Source organism: Corythoichthys intestinalis, chromosome 21, assembly GCF_030265065.1.
Source record: "Corythoichthys intestinalis isolate RoL2023-P3 chromosome 21, ASM3026506v1, whole genome shotgun sequence".
Lineage (NCBI taxonomy): Eukaryota > Metazoa > Chordata > Actinopteri > Syngnathiformes > Syngnathidae > Corythoichthys > Corythoichthys intestinalis.
The window spans coordinates 30,782,589-30,803,996 of NC_080415.1; the positions used below are offsets into that span (position 1 = coordinate 30,782,589).

Here is a 21,408-nt window from a genome sequence, read left to right on the forward strand (position 1 = left end):
AAATTTACTTACATATTATTGTTTTTTTGGTGATGTATTTGTATTTTCCCCTTCAGATACAGTATGTTGGACTTATTTCAAACTTTTACTAATAAGTTTAAACTTTTTTTTTAATCTGTATTTTGGTCAAATGTGTATTTTTCATTGAATACGTTTAATTTTTCTCATCCAATATTTCTTTATATTAGTGCTTTTTTTTATTTTACACTGTTCATTATTGTCTTATTCTGAGTATTTAATTTTAAAGCAACACTTGGTAACTTGTCAGTTTTAGTCGATTTTAGCGACACCGGTGGACAAAAGCGGTAATGTTTTGCCTTAAGACTGCGTTTCCCATGAGGACTAGCGCTGCGTTTCCCATGGGAACCAGTGCACACCCGCATAGTGTCATAAAATCATGACCGTCTCCTGCAGATGGATTAAACAACATTACTGTTTTCAGTGGCTGTGTGAAGGATGAAAAGTAATAAGGAAATGAATACAGTTGTGGCTAATCAATAGCATATGACAGTTAACAACCGTGTGGTTTAGTGTGGCTAACCCCTACCCCCGGCATCATGCCAGCGAATGAAAGCCGAGCCAATGTTTATTCTATGTATCCTGGTAGCCACCCTTTTTTCCTCCTCAGACAAAACTTTTTGTCTCTTGTTGCTCTGCCATCCTTGCAGAACTTGCGCAAAAGCTTACGTATCGACTTCCGTCTGTATAATGAATGGGGAAATGGGGTAGTGAAGTATGCCGTAAAGCAGTCAGCAAATTTGTAGGGGTTTTTTTTTGTGTGTGTGGCAGAGTTCCTGCCACCGTCCTCAAAGTTAATGAGTGCCGGTGAAAGCGACACAGAACCCCTCATGATATGAAAGAGGTGTCATTCAACTAATGTCAGTTGACATATCACAAATGTTATGAAAATATTTTATAAAGATTACCTAGTGTTGCTTTAAAGATAATATTTTTGTATTATTTTTGTCTTTGTTTCATTTATCTTAGTTAATATTTGTTCTGTTATTGCTGCTTATTCCAGTTTAATGTGTATTTTACAAATATTCTGATACTGTTGTTGTTTTTTCTGAAATCGATTTTTGAAACTTTTTAAAGTTTTTAGTACAATTGTTATGTCACATATTGTTTTGTTTTTTAGGGTGATGTATTTGTATTTCTAGGGTGATGTATTTGTATTTCCCCTTCTGATACTGTATGTTTTACTGTATTTCAATTTTTTCTAGAGGTGCACGATAATTCGATAATAGGAATTATTATGTCATCCCAATAAATCCAATAACATTATATATTATCGGGCCTATTAATATTGGCAGGTGTCAGTGGATTGGGATGTGTGCGTTTGCTTCCACTCCTGTTTTGCCAGTATGCAAAGTTTTGTTACTGTTCTTGAGGCCGTATTTTTCCATCACTGAGTGATGAACCATACTATGGCAATTAGCAAATGTTTGCATTTTACAGTGTTATGTTTACAAGTTATTGAGAAGCCTTTTTGTTATGTATAGGCTTACTGTCCTATAATTGCCAGGTTAAGAAAGTTGTTTCATGGACCAAGACGACAAAAGTCTCCTTTCCTGTTGCACCAAATGTTTCATCTGCTGACAAACTGTTGTTGTCTTTGCTTTGGTCATAATAATAATGTTCATGTCATCATGAAAATTCAGGTTAGGTCAAAGGCAAATCTATGCTGAATCCCACACTAGTATTTTTGACCTAAAGGTGTTCAAAAACTCAGGTAAAAATACATTGAAATAATATATATGTATTATCCGTTATCGTATCGGTATCGGCCTTAAGGAGCATGAAGTTATCAATATCGGTATCGGTTTAAAAAAAAAAAGGATATCGTGCACCCCTAATTTTTTTCTAATAAATTTTATTTGTTTAAATCTGCATTTTTGGTCAAATTTTTCATTCAATACGTTTATGTTTCTCATTCAATATTTTTTTATTAGTTCTTTTTTTATTCAAACTGTTTATTTTTTTTTTTTTCCTACCGTGACAAATATCTATGACGACACAATATTTTTCCCGAAAAACCTATTTTAAAAGTTTTTTGTGAGAAATATTTTCGTGTTTTTTGTCAAATATTTTTCTATTTGCAGGATTTGCACACAAAAACACACACTGCTGGATCTGCATTTTTATTTTGTCATAGCGCCTATCTTCACTGTCACTTAGTTGTACGATACCATAAATTTTATCTCGTTTTCATAGTTTTCTATATTTTAAACCTTTGACTGTATGCTGTTTGATGCTGCTGCAATACCTGAATTTCCCCTATGGGGTATCAATAAAGGATTATCTTTTTAAAGGGAACTCATTCCATCACTGCAGTCTAGTAGTCATTCGTCCCTCCCGCCCTTCCAACTCCTGTTGCATTTCCCCCGCCTCTTCCTCCTCTTTTGTCGCCCCCACCCTTCCCGTGCCCTCAGCCCAGTGCTAATTGGTAAATCTGTTGGACCATGGCGAAGCCAACAATGAGACACCTGGAGTTCTGTCAAAACAAGTTTCCCTGTGAAACGGCCTCCGGTGTTAATACAGTAGCACAGCGAGCCGCCGGGTCTGTTGTCATTCAACGGGCCGACTGCGGGAATCAGCCAAAGTTTGGACTGCAGTGTTTTTTTGTTTTTTTTTTGATGAGTGGGGTCCATGAAAAATGAGTCTGCTCTACAGTTTGTCAGTGTTAGATTGGATTATTGATGCCACTTCTAAACTTTGACCCTAATTGTTCACGTACAGTCAAAGCCACGAGTAAACTGTGATTAACGCATTTTTCCGACGCCTACTTAGTGTCGCCGTGGGGGTGAAATGAGTTCAAGTTGTTGTAGGCCGCCACACGTGACGCCTGTGACCCGACCCCTGTCTGACAAGCTGTCATCTGAAACTTCAGTCACGCCTTTCCACGCCAGGACGTGAAAAAGTGTGTTTGTGTGACACCGAACCACACACGCGAGACAGACAGGCAGGCAGGCACACCCAAACACCATCCTGCCAGACCTCGTCAAACAAGTTCTTGCAAAGACGCATCGCATGTGAGCAAGGTGGCAGAGGTGACATGAGGAAAATGCAACATTTCTCTTTGTCTTTTGCATGTCTCATTGGGGCGATTAAGTATGGTTTGTGTTTTTAAGGTCTCGTGTTATTTACTGTCGAGAGAGCGCGCAAAGTCAACAAGCCTGCGGCGAGCTAAATGATCCATGGAGGAAGTCCACACTCACCCTGTCGTGGGTGGGTGTGATGAATTCCCCTTTGTGTATTGCCTCCTCAAATATGATGAAATCTGAAGTATTCTAATTTTGAAACAAGCAAGGATTAGGGATCTTTGTCATGTTTGTTTTGTTAATCCGAACCGTAAATTCCTAGAGTACTGAACATTTTTTGGATGGGTAGGCTTGGAGGAGGCTCATCCAGCTTATCTGTGAATATCAATTTTGTATATCAACTTAAACTGGCTAAGTAATGATGTTGAAGTAATTGTTGTTGACTTTGCATCAATCAGAACAGTTGTGTATCCGAAACTTTATGTTGGCCTTTATGGTCTTCGTTTTTGGTCACAAACTAGTGGTCTTGGTGAAAACAATGTTCGACCGCTGATTACCGTATTGGCTCGAATATAAGACGGTGTTTTTTGCATTGAAATAAGACTGAAAAAGAGGGGGGTCGTCTTATACTCGCGGTCCAGAAATTATATCCATTCACGACGCTAGATAGCACCAGATATCATTGAAGCGATGTTCTGTCATGACAGATCTCAGCTACTCTCCCCATTCACGACGCTAGATGGCGCCAGATATTATTGAAGCGATGTTCTGTCATGACAGATCTCAGCTACTCTCTTTTAACCAGTTTGCATTATTTTATTGCAATATTTTTCCTTATTCAGATATGTTTCAAGACTACAGTTAGTTAGACTTCACTTTGATGGTTAATGCAGTTATTGCAATTTTGTTGTTTTATCACAATAGATTGGTTTCTTTACATTTCAAAAACCAGAAGCCATTCAATTACGAATGTGGTTGCACTTAAGTTTACATATTTAAATGATCAGATATTACGATTTGAATGAGGCAAAATAACATGCTTTTTCTCTCAAATATATTCTTATAATCCTTTGTTTTGGATGTACTGTAATTATTTTCTGTATAAAAATTAATTTGGTGTTCAAAAAGTATTTTTTTCAAACTTTATTCTTGAAAAAGAGGGGGTCGTCTTATAATCAGGGCCGTCTTATATTCGGGTCAATACGGTAATAAAGAATAAAAATTTTACAAAAAAATACAAAAGTCAAATGAAACCTTTTCTTTCCAGTGTAAGAAGACAGTTTACTTCTTGTTTTGATAGGATTAAACCTAATATTGTCACTAAGTACAACTTTTCTTCAAAGATCAGTCAAAATGTTCTAAAATGGCTAGCAATTCAGGTCCCAAACCCCACGAGTTTCGCAAGTGCATCATTCGCCAAACTAGTGCTGCAGCTATCGATTATTTAAGTAATAGATTAATCTATTGATTAGTTCGAATAATCAAGTCATCAAATTACAAACATTTAATGTGTTAAATAAATTGTAGAACAAAGAAGTGTTTATGCTTGCAATAGTATTTATTTTGGCTTGCTAAGATTGCACTTTTAAAGAGCATTAAATGCGAATACAAAATAAATTACCAGTTTTTCTTCCAATGATGTAGAATTGCACTTTCATCTCACAAGAGCAATAAATGCATATAAAAATAAATCAAAATACCTTAAACATTTGGCTAACTTACATCGCTAGTTTAAATGCTATGAAATGCAAATGTTTTTTTTTTTCTTTACAAAGCTCTTAACAAATGATTGAAACACATATTTCTAACAAAGACTGCTAACTATACTATTAAAATAAATTATAAATGCATAAACAATAGGGCTGCAGCTATCGATTATATTAGTAGTCGATTAATTGATGAACTAGTTCAGTCGAATAATCTAGTAATCAGATGAGGATCATAAAAAAAATTAAAATACCTGATCTTAGCGATACAAAAAAAAAATAATAAATGAGGATCTAAGTACAACAAAAGAACAATTGGCTAACTTGTAAGTAAAAGTCGTAAATGCGATAAAATGCTAACATTTTTTTTCTTTCACAATGCTATTAACAAATGGTTCAAACACATATTCCCACAAAAACGGCTAAATATAACTATAAACTGAAATTACGAATGCATTAATAAAAACATTAGCTCAAACAAAAACTTAGCTTATGTTGGTCTTCACAGGGAACAGCTGGATTCAGCCATGTAAAATTAGCTATGTAACGAGATGGCAGTGTATTCACCTAAAACTAAATGCGAACACGTTCAAAACAAACCATTACAACGCCACTCTAATTAAACGAATCATCGAAGCAGCAAAATTTGATTTGAAGCTTTTTTCTAATCAAATTACTTGAGTTAATCGATTAATTGTTGCAGCCCTAGACCAAACTTATTAGAATTAGATAATGATGCCACCCTTCCCCAATTTAAAAAACAATATAGCTAAGCTAACAAGCTAATATCTACTGTAAGCGAATTTCAGTTCAAACTTCCTCTTACTTTGGCAGCATGTTTTAAACAGGTCAAAATTTCATGCTTAATTTTTTTATCTTTACAGATATAGAGATGCCTGAAGCATTTGCTGAACCCCTGAGACTTACCAAACCCAGGTTAAAAACCATTGAGTTAAATTACGGGAATTAATACATTAAATTCTCCATTTTGAAGACAGCTTTTTTTAATTTTCAATTTCTCAAATTCCCCGTTTTTGGAGTGAAAAAAAAAACAAAAACAAAAATGCGAGCTAAACAGTGGCTCATTTGCAATGACAAGACCACTCCTCGAAAAGAGGATTTCAAATAAGGGTTGAACATGTATATTTTGACATAAGCATTTTCACAGTTGTGTTAATCAGACCCACACTGTTATGAATTGTGGGAAAATGCATTAGATGTGTCTTAAATCAGCAGGATCACCCAGGAAGTTTAGGTACGAGACAAGAAAAGCCAAGGAAGAGGATGGGCAAACACACAGAAACAGAAAATGTCTTAGAAGGCTTAGTTTGGTTATCAAAAAATGCTGCTAAAGCCCAGCAAACAGCATATCAAGGAAGCAGCAGCAATTGATTGAGCAACAAGCAGAAACACAGCGTGATTATCATTATCACCATGATCCCAAGGTATCATTCATTAAAATGGCTTTGTTTTTCTCTTAATCATCAATTAGCAAGGTGTTAATTCATGTGGTGTGGAATCAAACCAAAAAGATCCGTCATGATATTTTTGGGGAATTCAAAGGTCTCTCACCAAATGAAATTGGTGAAGGCTCAGATCTGACTGTCCAGGGAATTCCCAGCAGAAAGGCCCCTGAAAGGCAAAGATGGACGTTCCCAAGTCACACAATTATATGAGCTCTTCACACACACGCACTCTCACTCTTGCACACACCAACCAGGATTTATGCAAAAGCAACGTGTTCTCCCTGGAAAATCCCGGACCCCCTTGGTTTCTGACTTATTCAAACGACCAGCCCGTCTCGGCGGGCTCGACCCCCTCCTGGGTACGTGTCGGAGTCCGTTATTAGAGGTTATACACCACTAAAACCAGTAGACGCACTACGCTCGTTGCCGCTTACATCATTCTCGGTACCGGCTGACAGCTTGTTAAAACAGTATTATGCTCTTTAGTACATCCAGAACATTTTAGTTGCCTTTCGAGATGAAGAGAAAAGAAGACGAGGCTGGGCTGTCACTACCGCTGCTAGAATCTGGAGCAAAAAATTGCCATTCACTCCTGACAAAAACACGGCCATTAAAATTGGACAAAAATCCCCGAAAAGTTGTGTAGGTTGAAAGTAGAGTACTATGAATCCCACAATGATCAAGCAGATTACAATCAAACTACTACGTATTTGCAAAAGAAAAAGCCGCAAAGCTGTGTTTTAAAAAGTAAAATTACCATAGAAACCTTAGTTTCACAGGTTAAAGAGGCTAACATAAATCACCCAAATGTTGTACAAGACAACCTTAAATTCTCCATTTAAAAAAACAACAACTAAATAATAGATTCCCAAAGACTTCTTAAGTTTTGTAAATTAAAAAAAAAAAAAAAAAAAAACTCACAAATGCTCACAAAATTGTCCTGGTTAAAATAATACAACAATCCCAAAAAGTTTGAAATAAGATTAATGTAAAAACTGTAAAAAATGTTCGTGTTATTTTCGTCAACGTGTCTTGACGTGTCTAAAAACGCGTCTTGGAAGACTAAAACATACGATACGAATGCCAGTTTTCGTCTGACGAGACGAGAACGAGATGAAAATTTGCCATATCTTCCGTCACATGTTCACAATGTGTGACATTTTATGTGTATTTAGCCTGCATCGTAACTGTGGCTGGTTGTGTCACTCATGTGACATGCTGCGCCCCACCAACTCATCCATTAGTGTCCTCTCCACTCTCTCCATTGCTTGTTTTGAGACTCACACGGTAAGATTTGTCTTATCTTGACAAGAGAGCATATACAATGTTGCTTTAGTCTTTATAGGTCCGTGCCGAGTGATCATCACACTCTAAATGTAACTCATAGCATTAGCATAGCGTTCACGTTAGCATTAGGCGAGCGTCCTCTTTAAACTCTTGGACAACATTTTTTTTTTTTTACATCAGTTCGTGGTGTCCAGGTGTGTATAATTGATTGAAAATAATGTACCGTTTTCCTGCTGAGTGTTTATTGTCACGTGATAGATTTGTAGATGCTACAATATGTGCTCGTCTGTCAATGTTTAATTGAAATAGTAGGAAACCTTTTTTTTTTTGTTTTGTTTGTTTTTTTTTTTGTTTTTTTTTGGGTTCAAATTTTTTAAATTTATAGACAAAAATATTGAGTAAACATCGACTAAAACTAGACGAAATTAGTCTTGAGATTGACGCATTTTGAAATGACTAACACATGACTAAAACTAATAACTATCATCGTCCAGCAAGACTAAGACCGAAATAAAAAAGGCTGCCAAAAACAACACTGCTCCTATTGTAGCGCAAGTTAAAATAAAATTACTGTAGATTCCCCTCAGAGTAATCAATTTTAGAGTTCTCTGATCATATCGGTCGATAAAAGCATTTTAAAATGATATCAAATAATATCGACATCCGTTTTTCGTAATCAGTTTTGGGCCAATATACATGTTCCCTTCAAAGTGAATATAGAAGCTTTCTGCCTTTGTACAAGGGCTGGTCACAGTTTAGCACAGCAGTTATGTTTATTGACCATTAGATGTCGCCAAACTAAGATGCTTGGGATTTGTTATGTGAGAAGACCAATTGCATTCACGGTGCAAAGATTAATTGAACAATAACCGATTGAAAAATAATTAATATGTTAAGTGCACGCAGGACCGCATATGTCGGTATCGGTTTGATATCGGTATCGGAATAAAAAGTCATTGTCTGATAACTTATCAATTTGTAAAAAAAAAAAATAAATAATAATAATAATAATAATAATAATTCAAAAAAAAATAAAGCAGCCATAAATTGCACAACTTGAAATAAAACATCCGGACTTCCTTGTAAAATTACGCTGATTCAAATCAGACAAAAGGTACAATAAGCCAAAAAAAAAGTGCCATAAACCCTCCAAAATGTCTTCAAATTGTAAGCATTTGTAAAAAATAATCTCTTAATAAATCCGGCTCCACATCCTGACTCTTTTCCTCCACTTCATTTGCTAGATGTGAGTTTGTAACAATTACACAAGTCCTCCCCGGATTCCTCAGGACAAAGACAAAAGCAGAACATGGCAGATCTGTGTATGTGTTCAGCGTGCAGCTGTTCCTGTGAGTTATCTTCACTGGCCCTCGGGGGGTTAAGTGCAAGTGCAAATAGAAGCCGGTGATCTCAGCGCAGAGAAAGCAACTTGTCGGATTGCTTTCAGGCACCAGAGTTGGTCAGTAAAGTAAAGGTCATGTTGCTTTTTCTCGACAAAGTTCTATGCCCTTTTCTCTTGCTTAACAAAAACAAATCAATGGACTGAATGTCTTTTTTGTTGCTATAAAGTAAGAAAACAACAATTGAACTGTGAATTATCATGTTTCAGGGCCATTGACGGCCATGGACGTCCAATCTATTTTGAGTGGAATGAACCTGCACAACTTTTTACACACCAACAATACCCTTATATTAGCTTGTGAAATGTATAAACTAGGGCTGCAGCTATCGATCATTTTAGTAGACGATTAATCGATTAATAATCGAGTAATCGGATATGGAACATAAAAAACTAAAATACCCAAGCTGAGCCTCAAACAGAATAAAAAAATACATGAGCCTGTAAAATAAATACAAGAACAATTGGCTAACTTGCATAGTGAAAGTCCGCTAGCTTAAATGCTATAAAATGTTAATTTATTTTATCTTTTTAACAATGCTCTTAAATGGTTCAAACAAACTAAATTAAGAATGCATTAAAAAAAAAAAAAAAAAAAAATAGCTTTAACAAAATCTTAGCTTATGTTGGTCTTACCAGGGAGCAGCTGGATTCAGCCATGTGAAATCAGCAATGTCATATTCACTGTCGCCACTAGAGGGCAGTATATCCACCCAAATCAATAAAAGTAAATGCAAACACTTTCAGAATTACAACTCCACTTTAATTTAACGAATACTCCAAGCAGCATAATTTAATTCAAATATTTTTTCTAATCAAATTACTCGAGTTAATCAATTAATCGTTGCAGGGCTAGTATAAGCTAAAGATGCACCAATTACATAAAATTGGGAAGGCTATCGTGTCCGTTGATCGTTTCTAGAGTCAGTTAACCACATTAGCCTGCTAGCGTTTGATAATACGAGCATATTAAAGGGCTTCGAGAAGATGTCAGTTCATGAGAGTTTTACTCTGTTAAGTGTTAATGAATGCATCATTCGCCGTCTCTAAACTCACATTACCAAAAGATTTGGGGAAATGACTGCACCGTTTCTGAGTTACTGCCAATCACGATGCTTGACATAGGCCTACCACTCTTTCTTCCGTGAAGTGTCGAGCTGCCAACCGGCATCACCAATATCTGTGGTGCCGAGTAAATCGTAGTAATCTGACGCCTAAAGTTCAAACATGTAGGGATTAATTGTAGATAATCTTTCCTGTGAGCCATTGCCATCGTTAGCGTCACGAAAGAGCTATCCTGAATGGTTACTTTCGGTGGAAATAGCACTGATATCGTTGCTCCTGCTATGCTCGCTGTGGATAGTCTTCTGTTGTGTTCTGGAAATTGCGTCACGTCAAATTACGTTTGGGAATGCAGTATTGCCGTAGTGCTAAAAACTTAAAAAACGCAAATTATCCTCGCAGTTACGCGTTAGAATTTACATTGTTGTTTCCACGAACTCGTCCAAAGTTTATATTCGTAAAATTACACCAAAATCCGAAAAAGCTTTTCACCTGCCCTTTATGTGCACTTGTAGGCTATTTTCATTCTTTTGCGACCCTAACATAATGTCTGTGAAATTTGTATTTGCATTCAATATAGTCATTGTGTAGTAATTGTTTTGAGCGCACTCATTACCGGTGTTGTTAATAACGGCGTTAGAATATAACAGCATTACTAACGACGTTATTTTTGTCAGTAGTGAGTAATCTAATTAATTACTTTTCTCATCTTGGCAACGCCGTTACAGTTACTGAGAGGGGAAAGGCGTGCGTTACTATGTTGGTTGACGCGAGAAAAGTCTGAGAGAGACGGACTCACGAGGACGAGAGAGCAGCGCAGGAGTGGAGACGCCGTTGTAAACGCGATGCTAGGTGGCTCCAATAATACCTGACTGTAGCCGATAGCCTACAAACGACGCCCACATAATGCTACGGTAGAAATCATAAATTATAGAACTAGATGCAAATGACAGATACAGTGGCATTAGCAACATATCTAAAGAACTAGATGCGTTAATAAACAGCCGCCATCTTAAAGCAGTAGACCTCTTAGGAAAGCTCTGTTGTAGAGAACCTTCCTAGCGAACCTAAGTAACCTTATATCTAAAATGCTCCTAAATCGACAAAATCTTGACTGAAATCTGCTTTTAAATGATGAAACAGTTTTAAAACTTACTCAAGCAGACAGAAGGGAACTAATGCTATAACTGGAGCAATTTTAACAACTTTAACGGTTGATTCACAACATTAAATGACTTCCACACATAGTAAAGGTTACCATCTAGTTATCCAAATATCCGCAATCCCCCAGGGTAAAGAATTGGGCTAGGGCCAATTGTCCCAAAAAAACTTTAAAGTTCGCATTGTGTGAATGAAAATTATCACCAGTTACTTTGCCAAGTAACTACCGTATTTTTCGGACTATAAGTCGCGTTTTTTTTTCAGATTTTGGCTGGGCGACTTATGTGTGGAATTATTAACACATTATGATATAATTTCACAGGTTATTTTGGTGTTTTGCAGTGAACTGATGGTTTTGTAAAGTTGTTAGCTTGTTCTTATGCTATAGTTATCTGAATAACTCTTATAGCTATGGCCACGTTCGCGTTCTGCCTTTGGCAGTGTATGTTCAATTGTATTATTGACTTTTTTATCTTGAAATGGATGCATTTAGTTTGTGGCGCTTTCACGCCCAGATGAGGGCGCACTTGCACTTGTTTACGTGACACGCCAGAAGAAGACGGACAGCTACATAGCTGAGTGAGTGAGTGGGCGAGTTAGCTAGAGACAATAGACGGATGCGAACCTACTTTCATTGTTTATGCTTTTAAATCATCTCTACAGAGGGAACGCCTGCGTGTGTCATCTTTTCTGTTGTTGTTGTGTGTTTTCCACCCGCGATCGGACACTTAGAGCCAGTTGTGTGGTTGTTTGAACGATGTGCTAATGATAGCGAACGCATGCTAACCTGTTACTTATTACTAATAGTACCTAATTATCATTTATTTACGTTGATGCGAACCTATTTTCTATCGAGGACCAAATTGATTCAGCAAATTATACGGACGTCCAGCATTGTCTTTTGGGAGTTCGCTGTATAGCCAGGACAGGCTGTAGCGTAGGACAGTATATTCACATTTCGTTGTTCATGCACTGTACACTGTATATTTATTTAGCATGTTGTTCTCTATTGTATTTTTATATTAAATTGCCTTTCAAGATGACATGTCTGTTCTATGTGTTGAATTTTATCAAGTAAATTTCCCCCAAAAATTCGACTTATACTCCGGTGCGACTTGTATATGTTTTTTTTCTCTTCGTTGGGCATTTTATGGCTGGATCGACTTATACTCAGGAGCGACTTGTAGTCCGCAAAATACGGTAATTACTTTTACATTCAGGTAACTGAGTTACTAACGCAATTACTTTTAGGGAGAAGTAATTTGTAATTGTAATTAATTACTTTTTTAAGGTAAGATTAACAACACTGCTCATTAAAGCCTTTCCTTTGTGTGTGAAGTCTGTGATGATACCTGTTTAGTCAAAGCTCACATTTCCAGTTCTCTTATTTAAATGAGCCCAACATTTTGGAGATTTACAATCATGCTATTTTAATCAACACAAATTATAAAACATTTACAATAGTATCATAACCTGTGCAACCTTTGGCAACATTCACAGTAGTCTTGCATAACTTTCTGGCAGAATTTCTCTTCATCACGATGCTTCTGTAAATGCATGTCAACTGGAAATATCAAGACCAATCACTAAATGGTAACCTCTCCTCACAGCTTGTGGGTGTCCAAATTAAAATTACTTGGCACATTTTGATTTTCATCAATTCATCCTCAAGGGTCTTCAATTGAAAGTGTTCTGTTAAAGAACCAGAGTGACTCAGTCATTGTTGCCTTGCTGACAAAGTCAACACTGAGCGGAAACAAGAGGCCGCCCAGACAGCGCCCTCAGGCCCGACGCAACGTCTAATGACGTCACCCCTTGAGTGCAACCGCGGTCTAACTGAGGACCTAATATCAGTCTAAGTGAGGTCCTAATCTCGGTGCGTGGGTGGCGTCCGCTGACCACTGGGTCATTCATTAACAAGCGGAGCAAGCCAGGCCTCTTAGAGTTCCGAGCAATTGTCCCAGCAGTCCAGGTGCGCTGCCTTTTCAGACCACAGGAAGTCCCCTTTATCCCCATTTGTCCCGACTGGTGAAAGAAGCAGCAAAGGAAGGCGAATATGATCCGGCGACTATCTATTCAGTCGGTGACCTCGTCGAGCAGTCACATGTCCATCCAGTCCCACTGCGAGTTAAACACACTTCTAATGTGGAAAGTGAATGGTGCTAAACTGGTAGGAGGTCCTCATAGCTGTAAAACTGTCCAGATTCCATCACTTCCTCAGCCCTAATTACCATACACTCAGAGTGAGGGGGGGCAACCTTTTCTCTTGGCTACCTTAAAGACACAATGACGCACTCACTCAGGCACAGTCGGCAAATGGTTAACACTCCAGCCGTCTCCTGCTGCCATTGAAAGTCGGCAAGACAATGGAGACATTGTTGCGCTCGAGACGTTGATGCTGTGTGCCTGTGTGTGTGTACATGCTCATGCTTCTGCCCCAATTCCGAGCGTGTCCAATCAAGCAACAGCAGCCAATCGGAATATGCGTCGCTTCTCCCCACGCCCACTTTCCCGTGATTAACAAGCGATGTCATGGTGTTACAACAGATAAAAAGCCTGAATCCCCAGCCCGCGAGTTGGTCTTTTGTCAGATTATTTGGTATGATAATCCAGGAAATGATTATCAAGAAGTTGGACGATTAAAAGGCACTGATTGTCGATTAATATGGAAGCAATAGGGGGGAAATGGAGTGCGCAAATTAATTTAGCATTCTAGCATATTCCTTAACTCATTAGCTCCCCAAAACGTATAAATACGTTCTATTTCTAATTGTTTCAGTGTCCTTTTATGTTTTTTTTTTCCCCCAAAAGAAACATCTCTGGGTTCTGATTCAATTTAGCTCCAAAGCCCAGGGCTGAAAATCCATTTTAAAGCAATAAAACTGGCCACTGGAGGGCAGTAGAGAATTTGGTAAGACCCGCAACCCGATTCAACGGCAACGAACAGCCAAGCCGCATGGTTGGGGCGCCGGCGGAAGACGACCGAATGGATGCCAGGCGGTGGACAACCGAGCAGAACAACCGATAGGACGCCCAGGATGCCAGGCGCTGGACGACCTAGCAGAAAGACCGGGACCGCCAGTGCAGCGGACGATGCCTTTGAGTCCGTGCTGCTCACGAGCAGAGCCCGCAGAGACTCAAAAAAATTCATCTTTATGAGACAGGCGGCGATGATGGAAAAGTTTAACTGGCTGTCGCGGCCAGAACAGCGTCATCTTTCAGTTAGTCATGTGTAAATAAATTGTTACTTTTCTATCAAAAGCTTTATTTGTCTTGTTGATTATCTTATTTTGTAAAAGGAAAACATTATTCAGATGTTTGGGATGTAACTAAAGCAAAAAAATAGCTGTGTTAAAGTCAAATTCATGTTTGAAATGTATGCTTTCACAAAAAGCTCAATTTCTCCGTTTTTTTCATTAGAAATTGGAAAATTGCTCAAACTAAGCTATTTTCTAATGCTGATTTCTAAAGAATGGAAAAAGATACGAACTGACTTTTTTTTCTGCTGAAAGAAGAGAGTCTAATCTTTCTTTTGGTGGGTTCCATGTTTATATAGCAATAGAACATAATTTTCTGTGGGCCTTGCAAAATCAGTCACAATCCAGTAAAATGGCCGGGAACGAATGGCCTTGGTCCGGTGAAAATGGCTGGGAGTGAATGAGTTAAACAAAGAAAGCAGCTCAGCCTCTGGCAAGAGGATATTATGGAAATGTAGTATTTGGCGTGATGTCAAAATAGTTTGAAAATGTTTTGCATGAATGTGACTATTAGTTCATTATGAACCAATGTGTGAAGGCAATTTCCAGTTGCATTTTAATTCATACTGTTTAAAGTAGGGATGTCCTGATACGATCACTTGATCTGAAAATCGGGCCGATTGCGCCAATGAAAAATGATGTTTTTCTGCTTCATGCTCGTACAGCCTCTCACTCTTCCCTCTGCGGCTTTTCTTGGTTAGCAGTGCTCTGGAGTTAGCCATTTAAAGTTGACGATGATTGACAGGGGTGTAGATTTGATCTTGCCAGAGAGGCTTGGTAGCTCTACCATCAAAGGCGCACATGTGTCAATAATCGTTTAGCTTGTAATGGGGTTACACTAGCGGTAGTGCGCTATGGCAACTCAATGGGTAAGTGAGAGGCTGTTCTCAGCAGCGTGAGCGCATTTCAGTGGACTCACTCAATGAAGCATTTCATAAAGACAAGCATTATTCTACATTATTCTTGTTAAAAAAATACATTATGAAGGTGGCACGGTGAAACTTTTTTTCGGTATCGAATCGGAGACACGGTATCGGCAGATTCTCAAAATCAGCTGAGTCGGACTTGGATGCAAAAATATGCAATCGGGACATCCCTAGTTTAAGGTGTTGCACGTATTTTCACTATCCTAAGTAGTAGACAAATTACTGAGGTTGCACTTTTCTTAAAAACAAACAAACACAAAACCAGTTCAAGGTATGTGCAAAACCATGACTTCTACCACTGTGAATCCATTAAAACGGCTACTCTTCTGGACATCATTACAAAATTGTCTACCATAACCAACAAAGACTCTTGGAAAACATGAAACGATCAACTGAGAGATTCCAAGCAACAAATATTTTCTCTCATTCCCTCCAGAGCTACGATTTTCTTGGAATCATTTCCTTGACAACTCACAACAACCCCCCAAAAACTCAACTGATGGATAAATATTGTATAACTTTCAGCCAATGGCGTAAAAGTTCAGCGGCGGCAGGTTTGGAGGCTGCCCGCGGGGTTGGTCAGGCACTTCAAAAAGCTTCTGCCTGACCCCCTTTGAGCGTATGATAAACAGGGGTTGGCGGTCCGTTCGCTCCGATAGACAGGCCGGCATTAAGTCACTTCTGATTTTCTGAGTTTATATACCTGCTTCAAACCTGTCCACACACATCTTTTTAATCGCAGCCATTTTTGTCAACAACACATGAAAATACAATCAAATACGATACAAATAGTAATAGTAATAGATTGTTCCATGTATCCGCTACGAATATACAGTGGGGCAAATAAGTATTTAGTCAACCACCAATTGTGCAAGTTCTCCTACTTGAAAAGATTAGAGAGGCCTGTAATTGTCAACATGGGTAAACCTCCACCATGAGAGACAGAATGTGGAGAAAAAACCCAGAAAATCACATTGTTTGATTTTTAAAGAATTTATTTGCAAATCATGGTGGAAAATAAGTATTTGGGCAATACCAAGAGTTCATCCAATACTTTGTTATGTACCCTTTGTTGACAATAATGGAGGCCAAACATTTTCTGTAACTCTTCACAAGCTTTTCACACATTGTTGCTGGTATTTTGGCCCATTCCTCCATGCAGATCTCCTCTAGAGCAGTGATGTTTTGGGGCTTTCGTTGGGCAACACGGACTTTCAACTCCCTCCACAGATTTTCTATGGGGTTGAGATCTGGAGACTGGCTAGGCCACTCCAGGACCTTGAAATGCTTCTTACGAAGCCACTCCTTTGTTGCCCTGGCTGTGTGTTTGGGATCACTGTCATGCTGAAAGACCCAGACACGTCTCATCTTCAATGTCCTTGCTGATGGAAGGAGATTTTCACTCAAAATCTCTCGATACATGGCTCCATTCATTCTTTCCTTTATACAGATCAGTCGTCCTGGTCCCTTTGCAGAAAAACAGCCCCAAAGCATGATGTTTCCATCCCCATGCTTCACAGTGGCTATGGTGTTCTTCGGATGCAATTCAGTATTCTTTCTCCTCCAAACACGAGAACCTGTGTTTCTATCAAAAAGTTCTATTTTGGAGAAGAAGTTAGACCTCTTTGACAGGCAGATATCTTGCTTGTTTGCAGGTGACCAAATACTTATTTTCCACTCTAATTTAGAAATAAATTCTTTAAAAATCAAACAATGTGATTTTCTGTTTTTTTTTCCACATTCTGTCTCTCATGGTTGAGGTTTACCCATGTTGACAATTACAGGCCTCTCTAATCTTTTCAAGTAGGAGAACCTGCACAATTGGAGGGTGACTAAATACTTATTTGCCCCACTGTATTCTACATATTAATATACAACTTGTTCAAACAGTTTCACGTCTCCCCCAAAAAGCTTTTAATGATGCTCTTTGAGTCTTTTTTCTAGTGAGGAAATTAAGTGTATTTCTGACAAAACTTCAGAAATTGAACTATCTAGAAGAAACGGCTGTCACGTGTGCAGCTCCCGCCTCTTTTTCCTGATTGGTTCGGACAGCAGATAACCGGGGAAGTGGTTGGATAGTTGAAGTTTGCAAGATGGTACTGCATGATGGATCGGAAAGTACCAGCTTGTTTGCAAGGCTATTACAATAGATAAGCGATCCAAAATGTCCTATTTCTGAGGTAGTGAAGAAAAGCATACTGTTAAGTCCACCATATCAAATATTGCTGTAGAAGCCTTTCCTTACAGATACACAATATTAGAGTATTTTAAAAGCATTTTAAAATTATATCGGATAATATCGACATCGGTTTTCCCATTATTGTTTTTTGTTCCAATATGCATGTGGCCTTCCAAGTGAATGTAGAAGCCTTCTGCCTTTATACAAGGACTGGTCACAGCTTAGCACAGCAGTTATGCTTATTGACCATTAGATATCTGCAAACTAAGATGCTTAGGATTTGTTATGTGAGCATTATCATTATTAAAGCATCCATTGTGGCATCACAATACAATTAGCCATGATATGTTAAGTCCACGACTGGATATATTTGTATCAGTTTGATATCGGTATCGATTTTTGGAGTTGGACAACATCATGATATCAGTTATCGGACATTAGCGGACAACAAAGAATAATCAAATAAAACAAATCTTGAACTTAAAATACTGAAACTGGTTAGAATAACTTTTAAAAGCTAAAAATAAATAACCCAACACAAACAAACATACATTTACAGTCTGCTCGATCTTTACTTCGATGGCTCCTGGTCATTCCGCCTTTGTTACAAACACTCGAGCCGGCTCTTATCTCTTCAACCAATCGGTGGTGTCTTATCGCAACCAGAGCAGACCCGCTAAAAGCGCTACAGGTGGACGAGGTCAAGGTGTTTGAGTATTTCCTATAATTTGCAAACGAAAAGAGAAACTACTGTTTACAGCACTTGTTGATAAGGGGATCGTGTACTGGAATGAACCGGACAGGCAGTAGTGGAAAGATTGATTGAGTGACATCAGCGGGGATCCGCACAGGGTTATCATTGGCACGCTGTCCACGAGAATCAGTCTTTTTTTTTGTGTGTGTTTTTTTCGCTCTCCTCTTTTCCAGATGCAACGCAGTCGGTATGATGCAAACGAGGGAAACATTCAATCGCAACTCCTTCGCAGTCAAGAGGTGGATGGCAGAGCAGGAGGAAAGAAGGAGCGCCAACAATACAAGCTGCGTTTCACCTTCAATTTCATCACGCGCTAACAGCAACTTGTGTTTTTTGTGTGTGTGTGAACATGTGTGTGTGTGATGCTGCAATGCCTTGGAGCTTTGCGGCCTGTGTGCTGAAGGGGGGGAAAATGTGGGGGGGGGGGGAACCCCACAGAACTTACCAAGTTATTTATCATCAAGTTCAATAGTTTTTCTTGACCAAACAAAGACACTTTCAGAATTGGACTTACTCAACTTCAATTAGTTTTCAATTAGTTCAATTAGAAAGCAACAGCAGCAAATTATTCTGTAAACAACATTGTAAATACAATCATTTTTAGAGTTTAATATGATGAATTGACTGCTAAGAATTTTTATCATGTTTTGAAGCAATTGAGATCAAATAAAAATACAACTGTGGTATAATTAGTACAAAACTATCAGTATAAACGGTAAAAACCTGCGATCAACAGAAAAAATTTGGAAAGCGCCACAAATAGCAAAATAGGACGGGATAATCAAAACAGTATCACGGGTCATCCAAAAGTGATCATAATTGTCTATTGTAATTGAAAATCAGCAAAGACTAAGATCCCTAAGAACAGGGGTCAGCAACCCAAAATGTTGAAAGAGCCATACAAGCAAAAAAAAAAATATATATATATATATATAAGGGCTGTCAAACGTTTAAAATTTTTAATTGAGTTAATTACAGCTTAAAAATTAATTAATCGTAATTAATCGCTATTCAAACCATCTATAAATTATGCCACATTTTTCTATTAATTATATATATGTATTCTGTAAAATAAATTGTTGGAATTGAAAGATAAGACACAAGATAGATATATACATTCAACATACGGTACATAAGGACTGTAGTGGACATTTCACTCTACTGTCATTTAAATCTGTCTATGCTGTCCTCACTCCAAAGCGTCTACTTTTTCCAAAGCTATACAGCTAGTGAACGACGCCTTAATAATCAGACTTCTTCCTTTTTCATCTGATTTATTAATAAAATGGCCTCAAACCATTGTCCTCTTTAGACCGTCGTAAAACTACAAAAAAAAAATCACATGCATTGCATTAGCAACAGCGTTAGCTTAGCACGCTGTACAGGTTCACTAAACATAAACAAAAAGCGTCTCATACAAAAAATATAACATTTCGCTAACTAACATAATATGCACATTCTTTACAACAACCATACTTACGGACAAATCCTGTCCAAGAATCATATAAGCACAACATTACAACGTAGGCGTCAGCCTGAGACGTCGTGCAGCCATATTGAACTGGCAAGAACACAATAAACCATGTCGCAAAGCGACCACAAGAGTTCGCTGTTAGACAGCACAAAAAGCCTTGCTGTAAAACTTACCAAAAGGCAGAATACTGTCTGAGCGGGACATGTGCGTTAATTGCATCAAATATTTTAACGTGATTAATTAAAAAAATTAATTACCGCGCGTTAACGCGATAATTTTGACAGCCCTAATTATATATATATATATATATATATATATATATATATATATATATATATATATATATATATATGTGTGTGTCTGTAGCCACAACAACAAAAAATAAAACATTATATTGAAAGCAACACATTCTTTATATTAGCTATATTAGCCTAGTATCTAAATGACTAAGTTGTCTATAAATACATAATGCGCCTTCATGATTACCGTAATTTCCACACTATAAGGCGCACCTGGAAGCCTTCGATTTAATCAAAAGCTGACACATATATACAGTATATGGCTCTATTTTGGTTAATCATGGCATGACATTCTATTCAGCTCAGCTTCATTTTGTGGATGCATAATGCAACTTTAATCACTACTACTACGACTACTACTACTGCACCTTATATTTTAGTGTTTCCCATATATGAAAAAAATAAAATAAAATAGGTGCACCTTATACGCCAATGCACCTCTTAGCCACGAAAATACGGTAAATGTGTATTTTCCCGGCAGTTTAACTTCATGACAATATTAACGAATTAGAGGAATGTTTGCGTCATGTTTGTCTTCCTACAGAAACCATAACAAAAAATATATTTCCCTCCCCCATCTTTGCCATTTTCAAACATTTTTGAAAACGCTCCAGGGAGCCACTAGGGCGGTGCTAAAGAGCCGTATGCGGATGTAGATGCGCTGGTTGCTGACTCCTCGCCCGAGAAAGTGCCGTTAATTTTTTAAAAAAAAATTTATTTATTTATTTTTTTTTAATCCGTTAATACTACAGTACAACACCGCAGTATTGCTTAGCATATACGAACAGGCTAACGTTTTTCTTGTATGTATTACAATAATTCATTTTTTAAGTAAGATAATATGAGTGTTTGAATACAGTATCAATTGAGCTAAAATGGAACACAGTACTTGACTGCAACCAACAGAGGCACTGTTGACTCACTAAACTACTTTGAGTAACGGAAGAAGAACAACGAAGACAGCTGTTTGGAAATCTAAGTTGTATCCGCGCCGGTTTTTGCTTTGGTGAATACAGCAGAGTGAAGATCTAATTCAGTACAGCATTGACATCAAAACCAGAGAGACATTCAAGGGAAGTGCTTCAATTTCAAAAGCAGAGATGCATCAATTATTATTCTCCCAAGTGTTGCACTTACAGTAAAATATACTGTACAGTGCGTACAGAGTTGTACGAAGATTTAGGCAAAAATCACAGGTCAAAACGAATTATGTCACTCAGGTGATCCTTCACTATTGTATAAAAGTTGTAACTACAAGCTATCAACTTTATTCCACAACTCCATTTAAAAGAAATCGTAAAAAGTGGGTGTGGAGGTTGGATGGCGGACCCGTGAGTATTTACAGCCAGATGAGTCATATTCAAGGAAAAGAAACAGCGCAAGTATTTACCTGCCTA

At 37.9% G+C, this 21,408-nt stretch overlaps 1 protein-coding gene across 28 annotated transcripts in view; it reads right to left on the minus strand.

Annotated features, from left to right (window-relative positions):
• The window catches only part of tcf7l2 (transcription factor 7 like 2), a 186,843-nt gene that overhangs the window by 102,291 nt on the left and 63,144 nt on the right, over positions 1-21,408 (minus strand). For 16 of the 28 annotated variants that reach the window (XM_057825830.1, XM_057825835.1, XM_057825831.1 and 13 more), the window contains exon 5: positions 6,320-6,379. The exons of the other annotated variants lie outside the window; for them this stretch is intronic. In XM_057825830.1, the coding sequence (XP_057681813.1) occupies positions 6,320-6,379 (60 nt within the window). The remainder of the gene's footprint in view (positions 1-6,319; positions 6,380-21,408) is intronic. 28 annotated transcript variants of the gene reach the window in all.